The 24,627-nt window shown below is 36.7% G+C and overlaps 1 protein-coding gene across 2 annotated transcripts; it reads left to right on the plus strand.

Annotated features, from left to right (window-relative positions):
• Window positions 1-159: 159 nt before the first annotated feature.
• LOC136036411 (glycine cleavage system H protein, mitochondrial-like) lies at window positions 160-24,627 on the plus strand. 2 transcript variants are annotated; one of them, XM_065718625.1, is made up of 4 exons: window positions 160-315; window positions 12,452-12,595; window positions 15,787-15,918; window positions 24,465-24,627. In XM_065718625.1, the coding sequence occupies exons 1-4, from the start codon at window positions 231-233 to the stop codon at window positions 24,560-24,562; spliced, it is 459 nt and encodes a 152-aa protein (XP_065574697.1). In that variant the 5' UTR covers window positions 160-230; the 3' UTR covers window positions 24,563-24,627. The 2 variants fall into 2 exon arrangements, with proteins under 2 accessions (XP_065574697.1, XP_065574698.1); XM_065718626.1 differs by having other exon boundaries at window positions 216-240.

The raw sequence follows: 24,627 nt of genomic DNA on the forward strand, positions 1-24,627 counted from the left end.
GAAAAGAAAAACGTATTTCTTAATAAATTTTTGCAATTTCGATTTTTCATATCTAGTGCTTTCGATTTTAGAGTTTTAAATCTTATATAATGAAAAGCGAAAGCAAATTTTTTTCGGTCTATTTGCAATATCTAATAAATAAATAATAAATTAAACAAGGATTTTAGTATATTATTTAACTCTTTGAATCCTATCTGCAACATCTTCCAATTTTTTTTGGAAAAATTAAAATGCTTGCAGGTACCTCAAGGAGAGTTATAGGATCACTTGTAAAATTACCTCAGAAACATTTTTCAACTGCAAGTTTTTTGTTAGGTAAGGTAAGCTATTCGTTGCGTGATGTAAGTAGAGATTTAAGTCTAGACAGAATATGAGTGTGTCAAAATAAAAGTGTAGGCTAGCCTATCTTTGGCTGTTTTAGAAGGTTTTTTTTCGTAAAATTCTAGTTGAGCAATTTCTTACTATCTTTAAAAGGGGTTAGGTGAAATGAAGCTTTCAGAGATGGTTCTGCAGGCTAAAGTATGTCCAGGGAAGGTTTTTTGAAGTAGGCTACCTACCTCCACTCCTTCTCCCTCTAAAGGGCCCTGACCTTTGATGATCTTTAAAAATACATGTGTTGTAAAATTGAAACTTTTCAAAATAGATCTTCTGCTTGAATAATGTTCAACAAAATTGTTTTCAGCTTCACAACTTTGCTTGATCCCAATTAATAAGGTTTTATATGTATGCAAATACATTTCCTAAATTTTGAAAAAAAACAACATTGATATGGCTCAGAATTGTACTCAAATAACAGGAATTGTATTTTCAGAACCAAAAGCAGAGAAAAAGCAACTGGTAACTGAAAATTAAGGTAAAATGTTGTTGTCAACATTTCAATAGATAGACTATAGACCTGTCATGTTGGCAAATTTCAGTGCTCTCTAGAGGGAGAAGGAGTAGAGCTGGGTACTTTAAAATGCCTTCCCAGGATACACTTTAGACTATAGACCCATCCCTGAAAGTTTCATTTTCCAAACCTAACCCCTTTCTGAGATAGCAAGTAGTCACTCAACTAGAATTTTACTGTTTTTTTCCATTATTCTCTAGGTAGCATAGAATTTGAAAAGATTCCCTCCCCCCAATATTTTTCTGGTGTCCTCATTTGTTCTTATTTACCCTCTTTGAATAAATTGTTAATAACCTTTGTTGCATTGCCCCACCCTGCAAGATTTTGCTCATTGGTGCTTGTCACATTGGGCATCCCCCATGATTTTTGCTCTAGATCTAACTCTGGAGGTTGATGCTGCTTGTCATTCCCAACAGTCTTGCACACTATACAAAGTTGTTTTTGTGCAGTGGTGTCAACTTTAAGCCACTGGACATTAGAAAATAGTTCTTATAGGTAATGTCTACCTAGTTGTCAAAATTAATGAGTGGCTTAAATTGCATCTCTCTAGGAAATCTCTCTTACAGTGTGCAACTATACAATTAATGCAGTGACAGCACATTATGTTGCCATCATTGACATGGAGCAAAACAGAACAAGTATAGACCTTTATAGCCTATTAATCTGAAGTGCAAATTAAGGCAGGCCTAATTATTAAGAACCAATATGGGAACTTCCTAGGAGGGTGGAAAGAGGGAGGCTTTAAATAGATTAGGTTGGAGGAGAAGCATGCATAGCTGTGTTGGCCTCAGGTGGCTTGGTGCTGCAGTGAGTTATTAGTAGTAGTAGTAGTAATAGAAAGTGCTAATTTGAAATAAAAAGTAGCCTAGGCTGCCATCCAAAAATTTAGTGTACTTTTACATGCCAACATAATTCTGAATAATTCTCTCTGGTTTGAAACAAATTAAGAGAAAATTGTTTATTTTGCCCATGGTTAAAATGGGTTTTTTATTTTCATTTATTTGGTATTGTTTCAAAAAGACTAATCATGAAAGCATTGCTCAGGAATAGCCAGCTGATGTCATTTCTAAATGACACCTATTCCATGTTATAGTGACATGAACATAACACATATGTCAGCTCTCTGCTGATACTGAAATGTGAAGATAAAGCAATTGAACAGGTTAATGGAGAGATGCCTTTTGAGGAGTTTACCAGCACATTTCAGATTGGTTGCACAAACTCTTGTTAACACTAGATGATGACTTTTGGGTGTGTAATTTGTTATGCGGTGGGGGGAAATTGCCCTCTCCATTTGAAATTAGTCTCTTCAAACATCTTGTTAAAACTAAGACACCTGCATAATTCAAGCATCCAGAGAAACAGGTCAGTTTTCTTTACTATCTATTCGGCTTTATGGTACTATGTGGCTCATTTATCATTTATAACTGTCATTTTCACATGATTTGGGAAAACTGGCTTGAACTTTGCCCCCCTTCCCATGATTTTGACAAAATTATGCCAATTGATGAATTCTATTTTAGCTTTTGTACTGTATTTTCTACAGAAGTAGCACTAGCAACAAAGTTGGGATTTAGATGAGAGATCAATAAATTGTCTAGGGTGTCTTTGTAGGATTCCTCTATGAAGCAATCAGGATCAGAAAACTTGGATTCATAATACACAAACCATTTGTCTGTCAAAACTTCAGCAAACAATATAGTTGAAGACATGGTATCTCAATGAGAATCAAGCCTGAAAACCATATTCCAATCTTGTTTTGCTTGAGCTGAGTAATCATCAATAAGATTCTTATAATGTTCAGCAAGAAGCTTAGAGAACTTCCTCTGTGTAGAAATCCTTGTCCTATTTAAGGATCTGGCTAGTTTATTTTAAGGATTTTGTTTTAATCTACTCAGACATGCATCTTGTTTTCATAGTTTGTCCTTGAGAAATTCTTGCAGTTCTGGTCTAGCCAATGATCCCTAATAGATCCTAACAGAAAAAAAAAAAACATAAATGAAACATGTTTGAACCAAGACTAAGTGAACTATATGAATAAATGAACCAAGACTAAACATAAATCAAAACTATGGATTTTTGTGCTTTTGCTTATGTTCAAATCATATTGTCATGCTTCTGCTTGGCTGTTACTATATTTCATAGGGCAGAAATAAAATTTAGTTGCTTAACAAATAATAATATAATCTATCAAAGATTGATCCTTTGGGTTTAGTATGCTTCAGTTCATTAAGGAAGATTCCTGGATTCCTACTTTTGCATTTTTCCTGGTAACAAACAGCAGAGTACTGAAGCACAGCCAGTTTTTGGTCAAATCCAAGGCTTTACATTCTAACGTTATTCAGGAACTAGTTGTAAAAATGCTTTTCACATTAAAAAAAAAAGCAAGAAGCAATTCTTTTCAAAGTTATAAAGTATGAAAGAAATGAATATTATGTCAACTGTTCCTGAAATAAAAGTAATCTGTACAAAAGGCCTGCAAGTCAATAGAACCTATTGCCCCCCTCCCTAAAACACTAGCTAGTGATGATTCTGGGAGGGGGTGCAGGTCCAAAACATAGCAAAGATTTACTTTCATGAATCAATTATTTCAAATAATTGGAACTTTTGTTCATTCTTTGAAAGATGGGAAATTTTTTTCAAGGAGGAGTATGGACTTCTTAGTGGGGATCTAAAACACAGCAAAGGTTTACTTCTATGTATCAATTATTTCAAGTGATTGGATATTTGTTCATTCTCAGAAGTATTGGAGATTATTTTTCAAGGTGGAGCATAGAATCTCTGCAAAAAATAGTTTTTTTTTTTTTTTTTTTTTACTATTTCCTGAAATGGATTGTATTTTTTGTCAAATATATGATATCCTGGATACCTAAATCCATCAAATCCTCTTCTTCTCTAAATATCTCATGTTGTCCCCCTCCCTTTGTAAGAAGTGTTGTGAAATAGAAGAAAATTGTGGGAGCTTTATTTTGATCTTCTTTGTTGACGAGGTGTTATTTGTTTCTTACCATCCTATCAAGGTCAAAATATAGAGCAATGAAATTGAAAGAGCTGGATCTTCTAGATCAGCCTCATCAAACCCACAAAAATGTCCAGTCAAAGATGGTCTAATAATGCAAAAACATTAATGCTCAACTGACTGAGTATTGTACAGGATAGCTCGGACTGTGTGTCTGCTGCTACATTTTTGAGTGACATAACACAATAAAGATTTAGAGTTATGGTTAACATCCTCAGCCATTTTTTCCTCAAACCTTCTCTTCAACTCCTTTATTTGGTTGGTTGTCTGATTACAGAAAGATTTGAAGACTTGATAATTGTCTTTGGTCTTAATTTTTCTATGGCAGTTCTATACTCAGTGTTTTCTGTTGATTAATTTAAAAACTTTCTACTATACAAATTTTTCAAAGAAAATTAAACAGCTTCATTTAGCTAAGAATGAGCAAAACTAAAGTCAAATAATCTTCCAAGCATAAAACTACCACAAATCACTAGCAATAAATAAATGAAACTCAAAACAAACAGAAATTACAATAAATAGCCAAGTAAAGCTCAAATAAGCAAAAATTAACATGAGTAGTATGAGCTGCTAACCCCTATACCTTTTCAAGACCAGAACACAATTTGGGCTTTACTGAAACAAACAAACAAATGACTGTGGAATTGTCAGTTAAATTGACATATACTGACTTAGTTAAGGTTTCAGTAATTTTTTATTTATGAAAATAAGGAGGGTGAAAAATTTCAAACACATTTTGTTTTCAGTAAAGTGCAAGTAGTTTTCTGGTCTTGAGAAGGCATAGGGATTATCAGCCCTTCTTGTGTTAATTTTTGCTCGTTTTGAGTTTTACTTGGCTATTACAGGGTGCATTATGGGGACATATGAGGGTATGGAGGGGCAGTGTTTTGTCCACACACCACTTACTCCGAGTCTTAGAAACCACATTAGAACTTCTTATTAACAATCTATCAAGGCCCCTCCAACGTTTATACAATCACCCTTTCCATATATATACCTTATATGCCCCCATGGCAAAAATTACCGTGCCCTGGGGGCTGGTGGAGGGGGGGGGTTGTCATATTCAATGACATAATTTCCGGTTCTTCCAATTATGTTGAATGAAATGGCTATCTCAAAATTTTGATTTGGTGTGTTTAGAGAAACAGTGGGCATGGGAGGGGGTTAGTTGCCCTCCAATCACTTTTGACTATTAAAAAGGGCACTGGCCATTTAAATCTCTAATCAAATGAGCTGTTTTCAAAGTTTCTACAACAACAAATGGTAATCTCAAAATCTCTGTCAGATGCATTTTGGTAAAGTGCATGGTGTGGTGGGGGTGTCCACCCTCCAATCACTCTTGATTCTCAAAAAAGGCATTTGAACTTCTGATTACAAATCCAATGAGCCCCCTCCAAAGTTCATACAATCACTGTTTCTATATATACCTTATCTCCCAAATCATGCTGTACAACTCTTCTTGAGGGCTTTGGGGGGTTGTCATCCTCAAAGACATAATTTTTGGACCTTTCGGTTATTTGGAACAAAATGGCTACATCAAAGTTTTATTGGATGTATTTGGGGAAATGGTAGCCTTGGGATGGGGTTAGTTGCCCTCCAATCACTTTTGACTATTAAAAAGGGCACTCACCCTTTCAATTTCCAATCGAATGAGCTATTTTTAAATTTTCCATGACAAAAAATGGCCATCTCAAAATTAAAATCAGATACATTTTGGGAAAATGTAAGGTGTGTGGGGAAGGGGGTATCCACTCTCCAATCACTTTGAATCTTGGAAAGCACACTGGAACTTCTGATTACCACTTCAATGTGCCCCCTATAAAGGTTATGCAATCACGCTTTTGTATATATACCTTATATGCCTCCAGGGCATAACTTACAACCCTTGCCCTGAGGATCTGGGGGGAGGGTGTCATCCTCAAATACATAATTTCTAGACCTTTCAATCACGTTGAACTAAATGGCTATCCAAAAATTTGGATTGGATGGGTTTGGGGGAATGGTGGTCATGGGAGGGAGTTAATTGTACTCTAATTACTTTTGACTATTAAAAAGGGCACTAGCTCTTTCGATCTCCAATCGAGTGAGCTCTTTTTGAAGTTTCTAAGACAACAAATGGCCATCTCAAAATTTCTATTAGATGCAAAGGGCACTAGAACTTTTGACTACCAACTGAACAATCACCTTCCAAAGTTTATGCTATCATCTTTTCTATATATATATCTTATATGCCCCCAGGGTGTAATTTACAATCCTTGCCCTTACAATCCTTACAGAATTTTGATTGGGGGTGTTTGAGGAAATGGTGGACATGGAGGGGTTTAGATGCCCTCCAATCAATTTTGACTATTAAAAAGAAAACTAGCCTTTCAATTTTCAATTGACTGAGCTCTTTTAAAGTTTTTATAACAAGAGATCATCTCACCATTTCTATCAGGTGCATTTTGAGAAAATACAAGGTGTGGGGGAGGGTATCCATCCTCTGATCACTCTGAAGCTTAAAAAGAGCACTAGAACATTGGATTTTCAATCCAATGAGCCCATTCTGAAGTTTTTACAACTACCCTTTCTATACAAACTTTATATATGCCTAGGTCATAACTTACAACTTTTGCCCTGAGGGCAGTGAGGGAGGGGTTGTTATCCTCAAAGACAATTTCCAGACCTGTTAACTATGCTGAACAACATGGCTATTTTAAAATTTGATTGGATAGGTGTGGGGAAATGGTGGTGTGTACATTCATATTCATTTGCCTTCTCAAAGTTTATATCAGATGCATTTCATGAAAATACAAGGTGTGTGTGTTGGGGGGGGGGGTGTATCCACCCTCTTATCATTCTGAATCTTAAAGTGGACTCTAGAACTTTTGACTACTAGTCGAATGATCCATTTCTGCAGTTTGTACGATCATTTTTCTGTATATACCTTATATGCCCCCAGGGTGTAACTTACAATCTTTGCCCTGAGGACTCTAGGGGGGTTGTCATCCTCAAATACATAATTTTGAGCCATTTCAACTACATTGAACAAAATGGCTATCTCAAAATTTTGATTGGATGTGTTTGAGGAAATAGTGGGCATGGAGGATGTTAGATCCCCTTCAATTACTTTTGACTATTAAAAAGAGCATTAGCCCTTCAATTTTCAATTGACTGAGCTCTTTTCGAAGTTTTTGCAACAACAAAAGACCATGTCACAATTTCTATCAGATACATTTCGAGAAGATACAAGGTGTTTGGGGAGGGTATCCACCCTCTGATCACTTTGAAGCTTAAAAAAGGCGCTAACAAATCTTATATCCAATCCAATGAGCCCATCCCAAAGTTTTACAACCACCTTTCTTACAAAAAAATGTATGTGGGCCCAGGTCATAACTTACAACCCTTGCTCTGAGGGCTGTGGGGTCGTCATCCTCAAAGACATAATATCCATACCTTTTAACTATGCTGAACAACATTGCTATCTTAAAGTTTGATTGGATGTGTTTGGGGAAATGGTGGCTGTTTTGGTTGGCCTCTGATCACTTTCCACTTTTAAAAGTGGCACTAGCCACTTAAATTTCCAATCAAATAAGCCCCTTAAGAAGTTTCTGCAACAACAAATGTCATTCTCAAAGTTTGTATCAGATTCATTTCGGGAAAATAAGTGTAGGGGGGGTATTCACCCCCTGAACACTCTGAATCTTAAAGTGGACACTAGAATTTTTTACAACCTTTTTTTGTATATACCTTATATGCCCCCAGGGTATAACTTACAATCTTTGCCCTGAGGGCTTTAGGGGGGTGTCATCCTCAAAGACATAATTTCGGGCCTTTTCAACTACATTGAATAGAATGACTATCTAAACATTTTGATTGGATTTGTTTGAAGAACGGTTGGGCATGGAGGGAGTTAGATTCCCCTCCAATCACTTTTTACTATTAAAATGAGCAGTAGCTCTTTCAATTTTCAATTGAATGAGCTCTTTTCGAATGGCCATCTCACAATTTCTTTCAGATACATTTCGAGAAAATACCAGGTGTGTGTGTGTGTGGGGGGGGGGGGTTCCACCCTCTGATCACTGTGAAGCTTAAAAAGGCCACTAGAACATCTGATTTCCAGTCTAGTGAGCTCATTCTTAAGTCTTTACGACAACCCTTTCTATACAAACCTTTTATGCACCCAGGTTATAGCTTACAATTCTTGCCTTGAGGGCTGTGGGGGGGGGGGGTTGTCATCCTCAAAGACATAATTTTCGGACCTTTTAAGTTTGCTGAACAAAATGGCTATCTCAAAATTTGGTTGGATATATTTGGGGAAATGGTGGGTTTAAGAGGGGGGGGGGGTTAGTGGCCCTCTTAATCACTCTCGAATATTAAAAGGGACATTAGTCACTCCAATTTCCAATCAAATAAGCCCTTTTGGAATTTTCTACAGCAACAAATGTCCATCTCAAAGTTTGTATCAGATGTATTTCAGGAAACTACAAAGTGTAGGGGGGGGGGGGTATCCAACCTCCAATCACTCTGAATCTTAAATTGAGCATTAGAACTTTTGATTGTCAATCCAATTAGCCTCCTCTGAAGTTGATACAATCACCTTTTCTATATAAACCTTGAACACCCCCTGGGCATAACTTACAGTCATGGCCTTGAGGGCTGTAGCAGGGAGGGGTATCATCCTCAAAGACATCATTTCCGGATCTTTCAACCATGTTGAACAAAATGGCTATGTAAAATTTTTAAATGAAAATGTGGAGAAATGGTGAGCGTTGGAGGGGGGTTAGATGCCCTTAAATCGCTTTTGACTTAAAAATGGCACCAGCCCTTTCAGTTTCCAATCAAATGAGCTCTTTTCCAAGTTTCAAGACAACAAATGAAGGGTAAAGAAAAAGAATACAGCTTCGGACTTTACAGTCCCTACCAGCAGTTCTGATATCCGTTTCTTGGCCCTTCAGCCAGGAAGTGCAGTGGGGGGTTGGGGCCAGCCATCTTGTACTTTTCCACACCCTCCCTGTTCACCTTCCCCAAATTTCTTTTGGTACCCATTTAGAGCTGGAGCTTACAGAGTATGCCACTGACCCCATCTCAAACCAAATAATTGGTTACAATAGGATTTGAACCCTCGCTCTCTTTAACAAAGCATCCAAAATCCAGCACACGAATCCACTTGGACAACAAATAGCCTTCTCAAAATTTTTATCAGATGCATTTTGGGAAAATATGAGGGGGGTATCCACCCTCCAATCACTCTGAATCTTGAAAAGGGTACTAGAACTTTTGACTACCAATCAAATGATTCTCTTCCAAAGTTTATGCAATCATATTGTCTATGATTACTATATGAGGTTTGGAGGGGGTATTCACCCTCTAATCACTATGAATCTTAAAAAGGACACTAGAACATCTGATTTCTAATCCAATGATTCCATTCCAAAGTTTCTGTGACCACCCTTTCTATACAAACTTTGTACACCCCCAGGGCATAACTTACAAACCTCGTCCTGAGGGCTTTGGGGGGTCATCATCCCAAAAAAAAATTGATTAGATGTGTTTGGAGAAATAGTGGGTGTAAGAGGGAGTTTGATTGCCCTCTAATCACTTCCGGCTATTAAAAGGGGCACTAGTCACTTTAGTTTCCAATCAAATAAGCTCTTTTAGAAGCTTCCACAACAACAAATGACCACCTCAAAATTTGTATTAGATGAATTTTGGGAAAGTAAGAGGTGTTAATATGTGGGGGGGGGGGGTCATGCATAATGCGATTGCATTAAATCTTAAAGAGGGCACTAAAACTGTTGGTTACCAATCCAATGAGCCAACTCTGAAGTTTATACAATCATCCTCTTAATATAAACTATAAATACCCCATGACCATAACTTACAACCCTTGACCTGAGGGATGATCGGGGTGTGTCATCCTCAAGGACGTAATTTTCAGATATTTCAGCTATATTAAACAAAATGGCTATTTCAAAATTTTGATTGAGTGTGTTTTGGGAAATAGTGGGCGTGGGAGGGTTAAGTTGCCCTCCAATTACTTTTAACTATCCAAAAGGGCACTAGCCCTTTCAATCGAATGACCCCTTTTCCAAGTTTCTATAACAACTCCTTTGATACAAAGTGCCCTGGTCTAAACAATAAAAAGTTATACATTGTGCCCATTTTGCTCTTTACTTAGGCAGCGCTATGATTAGCATGCTTATTTTGATAGTTAAAAAAGGTAATTTTTTGCCTGTTTTATCTGAAAAATTCTTGTACAAGACTTTTCAATATGGAGAATATCTGTTTTACATTTGACCAACTCTCATCAACATTGTCAGTAATAAGCTGTTTCCAGTTAACACTGACAAATTTTTCAGACTAGTTCGTAGTTTACATATTTTTGGTGCTTAGAAGAAGGTTGTTTGGTATGCCGGTATAGATCCGAAATATTTACTACATGGTTGCTATGACCAACAGGTGTGGATATTTATTTTTAATGAGAAGGTCAGGGTCACTGAGGATAACCAGATCAAGACTGTTGGGGACGTTACCTTCCCTGAAACGATTTGGTTGTAATATTGTTTAACAGAGTGAATTTACAAAAAGGAGAATCTAGTACAAAAAACCAGATCCATCAATCCATTTGATTTCAGGAAAGTTAAAGTCCTCCAGAAAGACAAGATCATAGCTGGCAAAACTGGGCATCACATGTGATAACATGGCAGTCAAATTAGATTCAGAGTCCAAAACTCAGGGAGTATTCGGGCTTCTGTAAACAGCACCCACTGTAATTGAGATTGTTTGATTGTGCATTTTTATCAAAACAGACTCAATTCCATTAGTAATCAGAAAATTAAAATGAAAGAGGCTAACCTTGAGTCCATCTATTATGTATAAGCACACTTCTCTGTGGCAAAGTGGGGAATTCAGGTTAAAAATGACTTGGTTACCATTGATTTTGATTTCGTCAGGTGATAAGACTGACAAGGTGTTTTTTGGTGAAACTTCTGTAATTGCTGCAACATCCATGTCTTCTGATATCATGTGAAAGCAGAGTTCAGAAGCTTATTAGGGAGGCTATCAACATTGGAGCTAAGGAACCTAATTCCTCGTGAGGTAGGAATCCAAGAGGATGCAGGACTAGAGTAAGCAGGAACCAAAGGACTGGTAAAGTTGTTGGATGCAGCACTATGAAACAACAAAGAAGAAAGAGCAAGTTGATGCAGAAGAAATGTCAGCATCAGACAGGAAAACATTATTATGATCATTACTAGACAGTTGAGGGGCAAAATTTGGTGGTGTATAAAAAAAAGTCCATACAAATTTAAACGAATTACAGACGTAAAAGGGGGCACAGGCACAAGTGGGACATTGGAGTGGTTGGTTTTGCTCCAACTGGCAAGTTTTTTTTAATGATGGCACCCTTACAAATTATCAAATCCATCTGTCCATTAGCTTTGGACTACCATTTCTTCCTTTGGACTATCATCATAGAAACTGACTGATCCTTTTCTTACAGAGGACTTCTGTATTATTTGCTTTCTAAAATTGGTTGATGGCGCAGAGAAGGGCGGCTACCAGAGGGTTGGTGCCTCTTTGAAAGTCTTTTTACTTTGGTTGGGGGGGGGGGAATGTCAACTCCATAAGTGTGTAACAGATTACAGGGAAACTGCATCATCACTCTGGGTGGAGATTCCATATGCAACAATATTCAAACGTCTTGTAAAACGCTGACGCTCTGAGGATGCTATCTGACTAACATTAGTTTCAGTTAATTGGGTTACAGGAAGTTGAGACAATTGAGGAGACACTGTAGAAGCCACTAGGTCCAGAATAGTTGAAACAGAGCACACTGATTGTGGTTATCACATTTAATGTCAGTTCTCGGTTGGGAAAGTCGGTCAACTGATTATTTGTAACAAACTCCATCTTGGAATCTTCCCTGAAAGATTTCAAGGAATTTCCAGAACAGAAGCTTGCTTTGCTATTATAGCGTGCTTACTAAAGGTGGGAGGGTTGACTTTGCAGGATGGACATGACCATGAACAAGTAAGTGATTGCATCATCTTACTTAATGATATATATTCGCCAGGAGACAGGCCTGGACAATCATCAAAAATCCACCTTTCACAGATGTCACACTCTATTACAGAGGACCCCTCATCCAATTCTGTAGAACAGGCTGCGCACCTATTCTATATGGAAACAAATACAGCAACAAACAGCAGAACCATCTAATATACTGGTACACTAACTTATCATTCTTATTCATTATTGTGTATATATCACATTCGTCAATAGCCTATGATAAGCTAACAAAGACCAGGAAAAAACTGCTGGAGCAAGCTTGACAGATTGTAAACTTCAATTAGCTAAATTGCTAGGAAAATCGTGTATCTAATGATATAACTCAATGTGTATATAGAGCACTTGGTCATACCAAAAAACGGTGTTTTTTTATTGTTCCATTTTTGGCCTCTAGGCAAGTTTTTTTTTTGTGTGTGTGTGTGTGTGTGATCGTTATTTTGATCCTTCAAAAGAAGGGGACAGCAACTTAATCTTGTGTATATTTTATCTAGGTAGGAAATACACAGATAAACATGAATGGATAGATGTTGATGGCAAAATTGGCACTGTTGGTATTTCATCTTATGCACAGAATGCTCTTGGAGATATTGTCTATGTACAACTACCAGATGTTGGAACTACTTTTGAGCAATCAGGTATGTCTGAACCTTGTTGTTTGGTTTTTAGATGTTTTACTTCTGTTTAAGCTGCTCTCCTACCAGTGGCAGATGCATTTATTGACTGCTTGTCTGTAAATAATTTATATGAACTGGAAATCTGGCAAGTTCAAAATCATATTTGAGTAAATAAGTTAATACCAACAATTATTTGAGTCCTCTGAATAAGCGGTTTCCCTCTCATTACCTTAAATTGCATTTTCCAGCATTATAAGGAGAAAGTCCTGTAGAGTTGCTAGTTAGTGATGATGGGGAGCCATTGACTCAGTTGCATCTCACTCTGTCTTCCATGACTTAAAGGACCGACTCTCTTTGACAGCAATCTTAAAGGCATCAACAGAGGGAGCAGTTACAACAGTGTGAGGAAGATTGTTCCAATGGGTAATCACTCTATTGTAGAAGTAGTGGTTGGAAACTCTGGTATCTTCCCTCTTCTGGGACAACTTCTTACTCTGCCCCTGTGTCCTGGAGTATTCTTCAAACTGAAATAGATTTTGACAGAAGGAGTCAGTATTCAAGGCTTATAAGTCACTATGACATCCTCTCTTCAATGCCTGTATACAAGTGTAGGAAGCTTCAGTTTATTCCATTGAGATGGATAGTCAAGATTCTTGTATCTATTAACAGCTTTGTTGCCTGTCTTTGGAGATATTCTATTTTTTGCTGATCTCCCTTGTTCAGGGGTGTTGCAACACACATCCCAAATTCTAGCGATAGTCGCACAAGACCCTTGTACAGTTTGTCATAACTTTTGATGATCTTCTATATGTAGTATGCTTGATTGTGCTAAGGGTCTGGGATGCTTCACTTTTACTTACTTGTGCTTGTGGCGGGAGTCAGGCGTTTCCGCCTCGCCCAGCATCCAGGATCATTGTGACCTCTTTGGACCAGATTTCATGATCTGCTGCCAATTGCTCTGCGAACGGGAGCCACTGGGCTGATCATCTATGTCTAAATTTCTTAAAGCCACCAGTGGGCCAGATCAGACTTGATCAGAGTCCACTAGTTCTTCTTTTGCCCTCCTTGATGCCTCTTCCAAGAGTCGTAAGGCTTCCAAGAGTCAGAGAGGAGTCCGATAACATCAGCGTAATCCAAGTTGGTCAAGGACAGATTTTTTCAAATTTGAGCACCACTGTGTTGCATTAAGGCATTTTCTAGCACCCAGTCTATACAGTAATTAAGCAGAATTGGATAGAGAACACAGCCTTGCTTTACTCAACTTTCGACTAGAATTCTTCAGTTTCCTTGCCATAGATTCTTATATGGCTTGTTGACTCTGAGTAATATGGCTGAATTAGTACCTGGCATGCTTTGGCAACTGCTGTATGAGCATGCTTGTTAAATTTTAGTTTTTCATCTACAACAATTCCCAAATGTTTCGCCTCTGCCAAAGAGTCAATCAATTGCTTTGAACTGTCACCACCTATCATATGGTACTGTCATCTTATATTTGTACTCCCAAAGTGCAATGTTTTGAACTTCTGAATGTTAAAGTCAAGTTTCAACTCACAGGCCCATAGTGAAATCAAATTCAAGTCGGCTTGTAAGCTCTTGTAACTAGCGACTCTGCAGGGTCAATAAATATTGCATCATCAGCTTCAACGCTCATCTTATTTCTTACAGCTTCTGGTGCATCATTAATGAAAATGTTGAACAATGTTGGAGCTAAGATTGCTTCCTGAGGCACACCATTGTCAACTTTGGCAATTCTGAAAAGAATTCTTGCCTATTTTCTCCAAATACCTTGACTCTCTGCTATCTTCCTGAAGGAAACTGCATCACCCATTCTGCAACTTCCAGAGGGATAACAAAAGCTATCCGTTTTATATTCAGCCAGCAATGACAGACGTTATCAAATGCTTTGGCAAGATCTGATCTGAAGCCATGTTGGCTGTTTGTGAGCAGTTTGTTGTCAAATAAATGTTTTGTGATTGTGGTATTGACAATTCCTTCAAGAATTTTATCAACTGTTGAGATAATGCTAGTGGGTCAGTAATTAGTGACATTATTCCTACTTCCACCTTTGTGGGCAGGCTCAATATTTGCTTTTCGCCAACCTTGAGGAATTACTTTGGTATCCAGAGACCTTTGGGACAGTTGTGTCAAGCAAGGGGCAAGCTCCAAATGGGTCTCTTTTAAGGTCCTGGGATGAACTTCATTGGAGCCAACAGACTTATTTTGATTTAATTTTTTGAGCCTCAGTAATATGTCCGCAGGTTTGATGATCATAACTTGCATAGGCTTCTCAATATTGTAATCCAGCATGTGTGGCAAGGGAGTATTATCTGGAGGCGTGAAAACTGGCCTAAACTGCTTATTCAGGACTTTAGCAATATATCCAGGATTGGTTATACTATTCTTATTAACTGAGAGTTCTGTTACTGAATGTCTACCTGGCCTTTGAGCTGAGGTATATTTTCAAAACTTCTTTGGATTAATTTTTGAAGCTGATGCTAAGGAATCCTCATACTTGCTTGTAAGTTTTCTTGTAAGGTGCTGGACTTTATTTCGCATCAGATTAAAATTATTATAATTTACCTGTGTTGGAATGTCCTTGTACTTTCTCCAGAGTTTCTTTTTCTTTCGGATTCCTGGCCTAATTTCTTGTGTTAAGTAAGGGAGACTTCTTGGTCTTCATTTCCAGGTTGTTGTTGTATATTTTGCAGTTGTCTGCACAAGCACCCTTTTCATATCAGGCCAAGCTTCCTCAGTATTTTCATTTTCAACAAAAGACCTATATTGGCTTGCTAAGTCTTGCCTGACCTTGTAATTTGTAAACACCTGCTTTGTCAAATTGTCTGCTTGTGGGTACAGCTTTAGCAACAAGTAATAGCTATATGGTCACTTGCCCCAAAAGGCGGCTCTGAGTCAACATTTTGGATTGCATCCTCATCTTTAACAAATAGGAGATCTAGGGTGTCTGATCTCGGTTTCTAAAAAAAACGATTTTGAAGTTTAAAAATGTCAAGAAAAGTCAAATGCTAGATGGTGCTGGTGATTTGTTTTTTGTTGGTATGAGTACCTGTTTCTACTCTTGTAAGCTATTCGTATTTTTTTTTTTTTTTTTAATATCTTAAAGAAAGAAAAAGAATCTAAACTCAGAAAATTGTCAGTATCATTTTTTGTTTGTTTTTTTTCTTTCTTTTTTAAAATAGATTTTAATATTGTAGATGAATGCGGTGCCTTGGAGAGTGTAAAAGCTGCAAGTGAAGTGTATAGTCCAGCCTCTGGTTCCGTTGTAGACAAAAATTCTGAAGTCGAAGAAACGCCGTCTCTTGTCAATAAGTCTTGCTATGAAAATGGTAAGTTTGGTTTAGTCTTGATCCAGTTACTATTTAGTTACCCAGAGTAGCGTAAGCGTGTAGTAAGCAATTTGCAGCTCAAGCCGCCACAATATCTAAAGTGATAAAAAGTACAAAAGTCACTATGATGTGCTATGAAAAAAAATAAGTTATTCCCCTTCATCAAATTTATGAATGTTTTACTTCTGAACTTTTCATGAAATTAATGTCATCTATGCCATAGTATAATTGTTACTGTGACATACTCTTAAACTGAGAAAATAGAAGTGTTTTTTGTAAGTAATTCTTACTTGAATGTAATCAACAATAAATAAAATTCATATTTTTCTAGCCGGATACTAGTTGGAACTGTTCAGATAACTAGGTGGTAGTTTGGTGGCTCAGAACACCTACAAATCTCAGAAGTTAGATCAAGAAGAAAATCTCTCCCTATTCTTCCGACAGGAAATTCTATTGCGTGACCTCATCACTGTAGAGATGGGACTTGGAAGGGGCATCATTGTGCTAGGCTAGTACATTGAGGGCGTTAGTAATCTGGGGACTCGCTGGTCGTATAAATTCCCATGGAACCTCCATGATTGTGCCACACGTTAATCTTCCAAATAATGCCATGGCGTCCCCAGTAGGTTCCACTCCCGTTAGGGAATGTGACGAAGTGACAAATTTATGAGCCTTCCCAGGTAGTAAAATTTGAGTATACAAGGCGATCTCCAGAATTACTCTCTTAAATGGGGTGTGGAACGTGGGTCTTAAAAATTGAACTAGTAGTTGCATAGGTATTTTTTTTACCACTATTGCCTTCGCCCATTCTACGCGTCCAATGCCATGAAAGATAATCCAATAAGGAGATCTTTCAGCGATGTAGAAAACCGTATTGAGTCTTTGAAACCGTAAAGAAACGACCGCTCGTGTGGTATGGTCCTCTTCCATTCCATTCTATTCAAAGCCTCCCTCTTTACATCGTCTCAGAAAGTTCCCATTTCCTAAAAAATCTTTCTTTATGACATCCTCCCAGCCTCAGACGACCTGCTTTCCGTTTAGCCCTCGACGGTTGACCGAAAAGGACAATCTTCAGCAATCTGTCATCTTTCATCTGCAGAACGTGCCCTAGCCATCTCAAACTTTCTCTCATTATAGCCCTAGAAAGTGGGATTAAACCATGCTTTTCTTACAGCCTACTGTTTGAAATACGGTTAGGCAATTTCCCTGGAAAACATCTAGCCAATTTTCATCTGCTTTTCGGAGTGCCCATACTTCAGAGTGATATTTGACCACTGTCATCCCTGTAGCTTCTAAAATTCTAATCTGGGTTTGCAGACTTATCTTCCTATTCTTTCAAACTTTTTTTAAATTTCGAAACAACACCCTTAGCGTTGGATATCCTACTTTTAATATCTTCACTGGTCTCACCGTCTTTATTAATACTATTACCAATGTAAGGAAGCTGTCAACCTGATTGATCTTTACGCAACTTCACTTTTTCATTTTCACTTATTCCTAGCCTTAGTGGCTTAGTCTTCTTGACATTAATTTTTAAACCTATTCTAACACCCTGAACTCACAAAACCTTTAAAATTCCATTCATTTTGTTCATGCTTTCATCTAGGATGCTTAAAACATCCGCATAATCTAAGTCCAGCAGAGTTTTTCCTCCCCGTTTGATTCCGTGGTTTCCCATTGCGTTTCTTGTGCTCCTTGAGACAAACTTCCTCAAAAGTATCAATCTATAGGGGGATTTAACACAACCCTGCTGAACTCCTTGTTTAGTATGAAACCAGTTGCTAACTTCGTTACCTTTCTAACTTTCAAAAGTTGCTAACTTTCTTACCTTAACTGCAGCAGTGCTATTCTCATACATAGCACTAACCATTTTAATGCATTTGTCTGGTATATCATACAAGGATAAGATTTTCACTAAAGCTCTTCTATATACAGAATCAAACGCTTGCTCATAATCTATAAAAATCGGGACCAAAGGTACTCACTTATCATAACTGATAACTTAGGCACTTCTCAATTATTAACCTGAGAGTAAAAACTTGGTCGGCGCTTCCTCTACCTTTTCTAATACTACTCTGTTCTTTTCTTATAACTTTGTCTACAGCATATCTTAGTCTAAATAGTATCATATTACTAAGTAATTTGCTACCTAGAGAGGCCAGACTAAAGCCTCGAAAATTGCAACACTCATTCTTATCACCTTTCTTATACAGTGGTTTAATTAAGGTTTTTCTGAAATCGCTAGGTACATCCCCTTTTTCAAAATCATATTTATTATCTTCAATAATTTATTTATATCCTCTGAACCGCCATATTTAAGAAACTCATTTACCGCACTATCAGCAACGGAAGCCTTATTATTTTTTAATCCTTTTAGTACTGTCGCTTATTCTTCATCACAAAACAACGCTCTCTTATAACTCTATCTCGGTTTAGCACATTCTCAAAATGTTCTGCCCATCTCTATTTAAGTCTTTCCTTATCACTAATCGTGGCCCCATTTCTATCTGTATCTGGGACAAGTCCGGATTGACTGCTTCTTCTCAATTTATTTACATGCCAGAACAATATTTTACTATTATGCTGTCTAGCTGCATCTTCCAGATCCTTGGCAATTTTATCCATGGCCTCCACTTCTCACCTCCATAGTTCTTATTTTAATGCTTTCTCCACTTTCTTTACATTTATTTTATTTTCATATGACCTATCCCTCAGATATTCTTTACAAGACCTTTCTGTCTATTAAACGTAAAGCTTTTTCAATAATATTCCTAGCTGTGCTCCTAACTTTTTTCTTTACGGTACCATCAGCAACTTCGCTACTTTTTTTTCTAAAATCTTTCCATCCATCTTCCGCGTTAAACCCTCCTGTTTAGTATTCAACTGTTCCTGGAAAGTTTTTCTCAAGTTTTCATCCTGGAGTCTTCCAACATCGTAATTTCCCGAGAGATAGTTACCCTTCAGATATTTCAGCTTTAAATTAACCCTTGACACTTTGATACTGGTCTTTACTTTTAACATAAAAACAGCACTTCTTTATGCCCTACTATATTGTATTGTTCCTGCCAGTCTTCGGGTTACAATAACATAATCAATAAGGTTTGTTGTTTTACCATCACGTGAATACGATGTTAACTTATGGGCTATTTTATGACCAAACACCATGTTGGCTATAACTAGATTGTTATACCTACAAAATTGCAGTAGGCTGTAGCCATCTCTGTTTTCTTTTTTTTTACACCAAATTTACCAGGGTTAGGATACCATCTATCCCTAGTTCTACCGACCTGGGAGCCTGTCTATTTGCTCCTGCGCTTGTAAGTAAAATTCAGTTGAGTCATGAGTCACAAGTAGTTTTGTAGTAATTGTAGTTGACACATTTTGACTGCAGCTGCACTATATAGCACTATAGTTGTAAGTAGTAAGTAATACGGCACTAGACCCTTAAGGTCCAAACCAGTGGTGCTGATCTCCGTTTCATGGCCCTTCAGCCAGGAAGTGCAATGGGGGGGTTGGATGGCCAACCATCCTGTGCTTTCACACATCCTTCCTGCTTACCTTCCAGATTTCTCCGGGTACCCATTTAGAGCTGGGTCGACTCTGGCTGAGCTTACAGAGTCACGCCACTGACTCCCTTCCCAAACTAAATAACTAGTCACAACTGGGATCGAACCCGTGCCCCTTGGACAAAGAATTCCCACGCCATCGCACCAACTGTAGTAGACTATAGTAGAGAGATATTAAAGATAAATATTGAATAAAAGAGTAAGTTTTTTTTTACAAAAGTACACGTTGTGGATGTTGTATGGTACTTTATGATTCCATTCGCACCTTAGAATTAGCTAATAAATGTAGTAGAGGTCCTGTAATGCCACAGAAACGTAAAGTTCCAGCGAAACTAGGGAGGGGGTCCATATGAGACAGTGCAGTAGTTTTTCAAAAATACAATGTTGTATCCTGTTATTGATGTTCTAACTACAGAGATTGAAAGAAGGCTACAAGAGAACAGTTTGGACGTTTTGCACAACTTAAGCGCAATGCTAGGTGCAAACGAAATGAACAAAGACAGTGTAAGCTTGATTTTGAACGCTGCATGTCTGCAGTGTTTTACGGAGTTGAGGATATAAAAAACAAAAACATTTTAGAAAGAGCACTGTTTTTGCTGAAAAACGCTTAAAATGTGCGTTTCCTTTGATATTTGATCTATTTAACCAGTACTTCACTATTCTTATGAATTCTGTATCGTGTGGAAGACCTATTTATTGCCTTCGATGGTCGAAGACGTTCTGCAAGCCACACCTCAGGGCAATAAAGATTATCTTCACTTGCACTGTTGGTAATTGAAAGAGAAAACATGACGACTAAAATTTTTGTAACAATTCTGTGTGTATTGTAGGTTTAGTTTATATGTACATTAGTCTAATTTTGAAATATCATAAGATTCGGGGTACAATATAATATTAGACTTGCAATTATATGTAATAAAACTTGGAATTATCCTGTACGTCTTCTTTTGCTTTATGTGGCCCGCTTATCTCAATGCTATTTATTATTATAAAGTAGCGAACTCGCTACCAAATCAATTTAATAAAAAGTCATAAATGATATTTCAATGAATCACGCATAGTAAAAGTTCAGCACAACAAATTTAATCTTACAGAGTCCAAACCTGTTCAAAGTTGCGTGCAACTGAATAGCACAATGTACGGGGCTATTAGAATGATGCTTGGTTCAACTATAAGATAGAGTATCTTGTGCTGGGATGGGAGGTTGAGGAAGTGGAGGGGGGTTGGTTCTGCAACATTAGTGGTGAAGCCTACTGAAAAAAGCTGAATGTATATGAAATTCACCTTAGCCCAGGCAAAAGCTTTTTAAACAATACTGCTGTCACCTGCAGCAACTCACTGTCAATAATCTTAGAAAAAACCTTTATCAAAAGTGCTTAATTGTATGTCTTATTAATGAGTGTTTATTGTTTATTACGTATTGTGTAATATTTTGAATTTAACTTAGTAGCGTCTTAGGTATATGGTAACTTTTCTTCAGTAGTGCTCGAATACAATTCTTGCCCCCTCCCCCAATAAAATTCTGGCGCTACGGCCCTTGTAAATATATATATATATATATATATATATATATATATATATATATATATATATATATATATATATATATATATATATATATATATATATATATATCAATTCAATTTATTTATAACCCATCTACAAAAAGAGGGCGGAACGCCCTTAAGATGGAGTAATAAGAGAAAAAAAAAGGTACAAATAAATACAAATCAACACAATCAAACAATTAAATAAGTAATGCTGACCATGGGTGAGACACTATCGACACAGAAGAACGAAAATCATGAAGCCTTTTATCAATAATAGATGTAGGAGAAACTAGGCGGAATTTGTTCACTAAGTAACTATTTCTAGTCCAAGGAGGGTAACTGAGAAGGAATTTAGCATAACGAAAATATACTCTACGAACAGATAGTTTCTGAGGTTCACTAAAAAACTGCCAAACCGGACAAAGAGAAAGGAGATGAGGTACAACTAGGCTATTATAAATTTTCGCAAGATTTAATTTATCAATATGTTTAATATTAGATGCAATTGAAGCATAAGCAATTCTCAGTTTTTTCTTCAAAAGTTCAAGGGATAAATTCACAGTTTCTTTCATATTTTTTCCAATAGGCATTCCAAGGTAAACTAATTTTTGAGAAAGGGGGACATGAACATTAGCTAAAGATAAAAAAATAGGGCCATTTGTCTCTTTAAAATTGAAAGCTACAACAGCAGTTTTATCAACATTGAAAGAAAGCCCAATATTTTTATATTCATTATAAAGCTGATTAAACGCGTTTTCACATCCACTAAAAGTACGGCTTAGATTCAAAACGTCATCTGCAAAAGTTATTAAAGACAAGTTAAATCCACGGTGAATACAACTAAAATTAACAGAATTTCGGGCATTTAAAACAGAGTTATTAAATAAAGAAGGTGAAGTAAGGCCACCTTGACGGACTCCTTTCAAAATATTAAAAAGGGAAGATCCCCCCTTTAACTTCGCCTTAAGGTGATGGTACATATACAGAAGGCACTTCACTATACAAAAATTTACCCCTCTTTTATACGCTTCAAATAAAACTTGGGAAAAAATACAAGAGTCGAAAGCACGAGCAACATCTAAAGCACAAAGGATAATATGGGATCTACTTCTTTCTGCATCAGCAAGAACATTCATTAAAGCAAAAAGGGCATGCTCCCGGCTAATACCTTTTTGGTAACCAAACTGGTGGGGTGGGACATAACATTTAGAAACAATTTCATCCAAAATAACTGACTCAAACAATTTAAAAATAGTACAAGAAACTGTTATAGGTCGGAACGAATCACACGAAGTAAAATCCTTTTTGCCTTTTTTCGGGATAGGGGTTATTTGACCAACTGTAAATTGATAAGGAACAACTCCGTTTTCAATATACATTTGAAAAAGTAGAGATAAATGATTAAAAAGAAGAGCACTTGCATAATCAAAATGTCTGGCAGTAATTCCATCAACTCCCGCAGAATTTCTTTTCTTTAGTTTTTGACAATAAAACGATACATCACTTGGCTTAATAATAAATGTCGAGGGTTCGTGTTTCTTCAGACAAGCACTTAATTCTTTTTCAAATTTTGACTCAAGAGAAGGATCGGGAGAAGAAAACTCATGCTTATAATAATTTATCCACTGAGGCTCAGGAATATTATTTGCACTAATGTGTTCACAAGGGCGTTCAAATTTTTTCCAGAGCTTCGAAGGGTTCTCTGCAATTTTATGAGCGTTTTTCTCAATAAGATCAACCTTATGTTTTCTTAACACTTTAGCAAAAAAACGTTTAGAACGTAGCCGCAGACCATTTATAGTCCCAGACTTAGGCCTGCCGCAATCCCTCCAAATATTCAGCCAAATTTTAGAAGACTCGCACGCAGAAATAAGGGAAGGGTTAATAATAATAAGGGTTAATATATATATATATATATATATATATATATATATATATATATATATATATATATATATATATATATATATATATATATATACATTCATACACATACACACATATAGTAACCCTTTCTCACATTAATTGTTCGACCTTAAATGTAAAGGTCAAATGTTATCTTATATTTAAATGTCAAGTCCTACATGTAAAGTGTATGAACTGATTTTCACTCTTTTTGTTTTAATGCTCTTTGTTTCTGCACAATTTGCTATTTTGTGTCTATTCTGTGCATTCTCTAACTGTCTTAAATTTTTCAGGGAGATTTTCTCTCTCTTTGATCACAATGCAATAAAGCAACAGCAAGGATACAGTTGTCGGCTGGTTTAGTAATGGTTGGATTATCACACTATTGGTTTAATTATTAAGCAAAAAAAAACAACCGAATCCCTGCTTTTGCTCCATTGCATGAAAACAATTGCAGACTTTTTGGCATTCAGTAACAGCAAATCGGTAGCATATGCCACATATGACGAATTAGTTAAACCCCTATAGAGTTCCGGACATAATTTGGAAATTACAAAAAAGTCATTCTAACCGTAGCCGAATATACGAATTAACATATAGCTGGATTTGGCAAACCGAATCGAAGGCACACATCAAGAGTAAACTGTATATTTCGCTGTATTGAAAATATTAATGATTAATCCAAGAGAGTTCAGCTTTCTTGTGAGCTTTCCCTGTAGCGCAGGATATACCATGCAAAAAAAAAGAAAAATCAAGGTGCTCAAGAGTATACTTTGTATACTTTTTGCTATTGAATGGTATTTCTATCTTAATTTTGAGCTAAAGTACGAGGAAATACAAGCGTACAGAAATTTTACACGGCAAATTGATGAAGGGCAGATATGCAATTACGTTTTAAATTTAAGCTTGTTCAATTTAACTTTTTGTTTATGGGAAAATCCTTTAGCCTAAATTTTTAATCATTAATTGGAAAATTTTAAATCCTTCAGCAGAAACTATTTCTTGTAAGATTATTACTGCTGATGATAGACACTGTATATGTGTTCAAAATATCCAGTTAAAGAATTTTATATTTGGTTCACTGTCAATTAAAAGGTTTCATCTCTATTTTGAACTGTTATATTTTGGTAAGTCTTATACACACGTTCTGAAATTCTTGATGCTAAGTAAAAAATAAAAAAAGATTAAGATCCTCCATAACCACTGCTGGCACATAAGGTGTCGAATGACGTCTCAGTTGCTGGGTCTTTTTTACAGAGACATATATCAAGCTTGTTGCCTAATCTTGCTGCTTTGAGGGTCCAACCCTTGGTCCCGTATTTCCAATCAGGGCATCAATCCACTGTTCTAAAACAGTGTTGATGCTTAAGGCAATCTTTATTCTTTAAGCTGAGAATGTTCTTAGGAAAACTGTTTTATAAGCAGAATTTCTGGAAGTATGACTGGTCCTTATTACAACATACTGCTTCCTTGCTGGCTCTTACTGAATCCATGTTATTTTATTTTCATTTTGTTTTTATTCTAGGATGGTTATTCAAGATTGAACTGTCAAAACCAGAAGAAATCGATTCTCTGATGGATGAAGAAGCTTACAGCAAGTACCTCAAGTCTCAAGAGGAATAAATAAATTCCTCTCATTTCTTTTGTTGATTTTTAGTATCATTTCAAAGAAAAGAGTTATGAAGTCA

Source organism: Artemia franciscana, chromosome 15, assembly GCF_032884065.1.
Source record: "Artemia franciscana chromosome 15, ASM3288406v1, whole genome shotgun sequence".
Lineage (NCBI taxonomy): Eukaryota > Metazoa > Arthropoda > Branchiopoda > Anostraca > Artemiidae > Artemia > Artemia franciscana.

Coding starts and splice junctions, on each gene's coding strand:
- LOC136036411 (XM_065718625.1), top strand. CDS start 231: ATGCTTGCAGGTACCTCAAGGAGAGTTATAGGATCACTTGTAAAATTA. Junction 316..12,451: donor AACTGCAAGTTTTTTGTTAG/GTAAGGTAAGCT, acceptor TATTTTATCTAG/GTAGGAAATACACAGATAAA. Junction 15,919..24,464: donor TAAGTCTTGCTATGAAAATG/GTAAGTTTGGTT, acceptor TTTTTATTCTAG/GATGGTTATTCAAGATTGAA.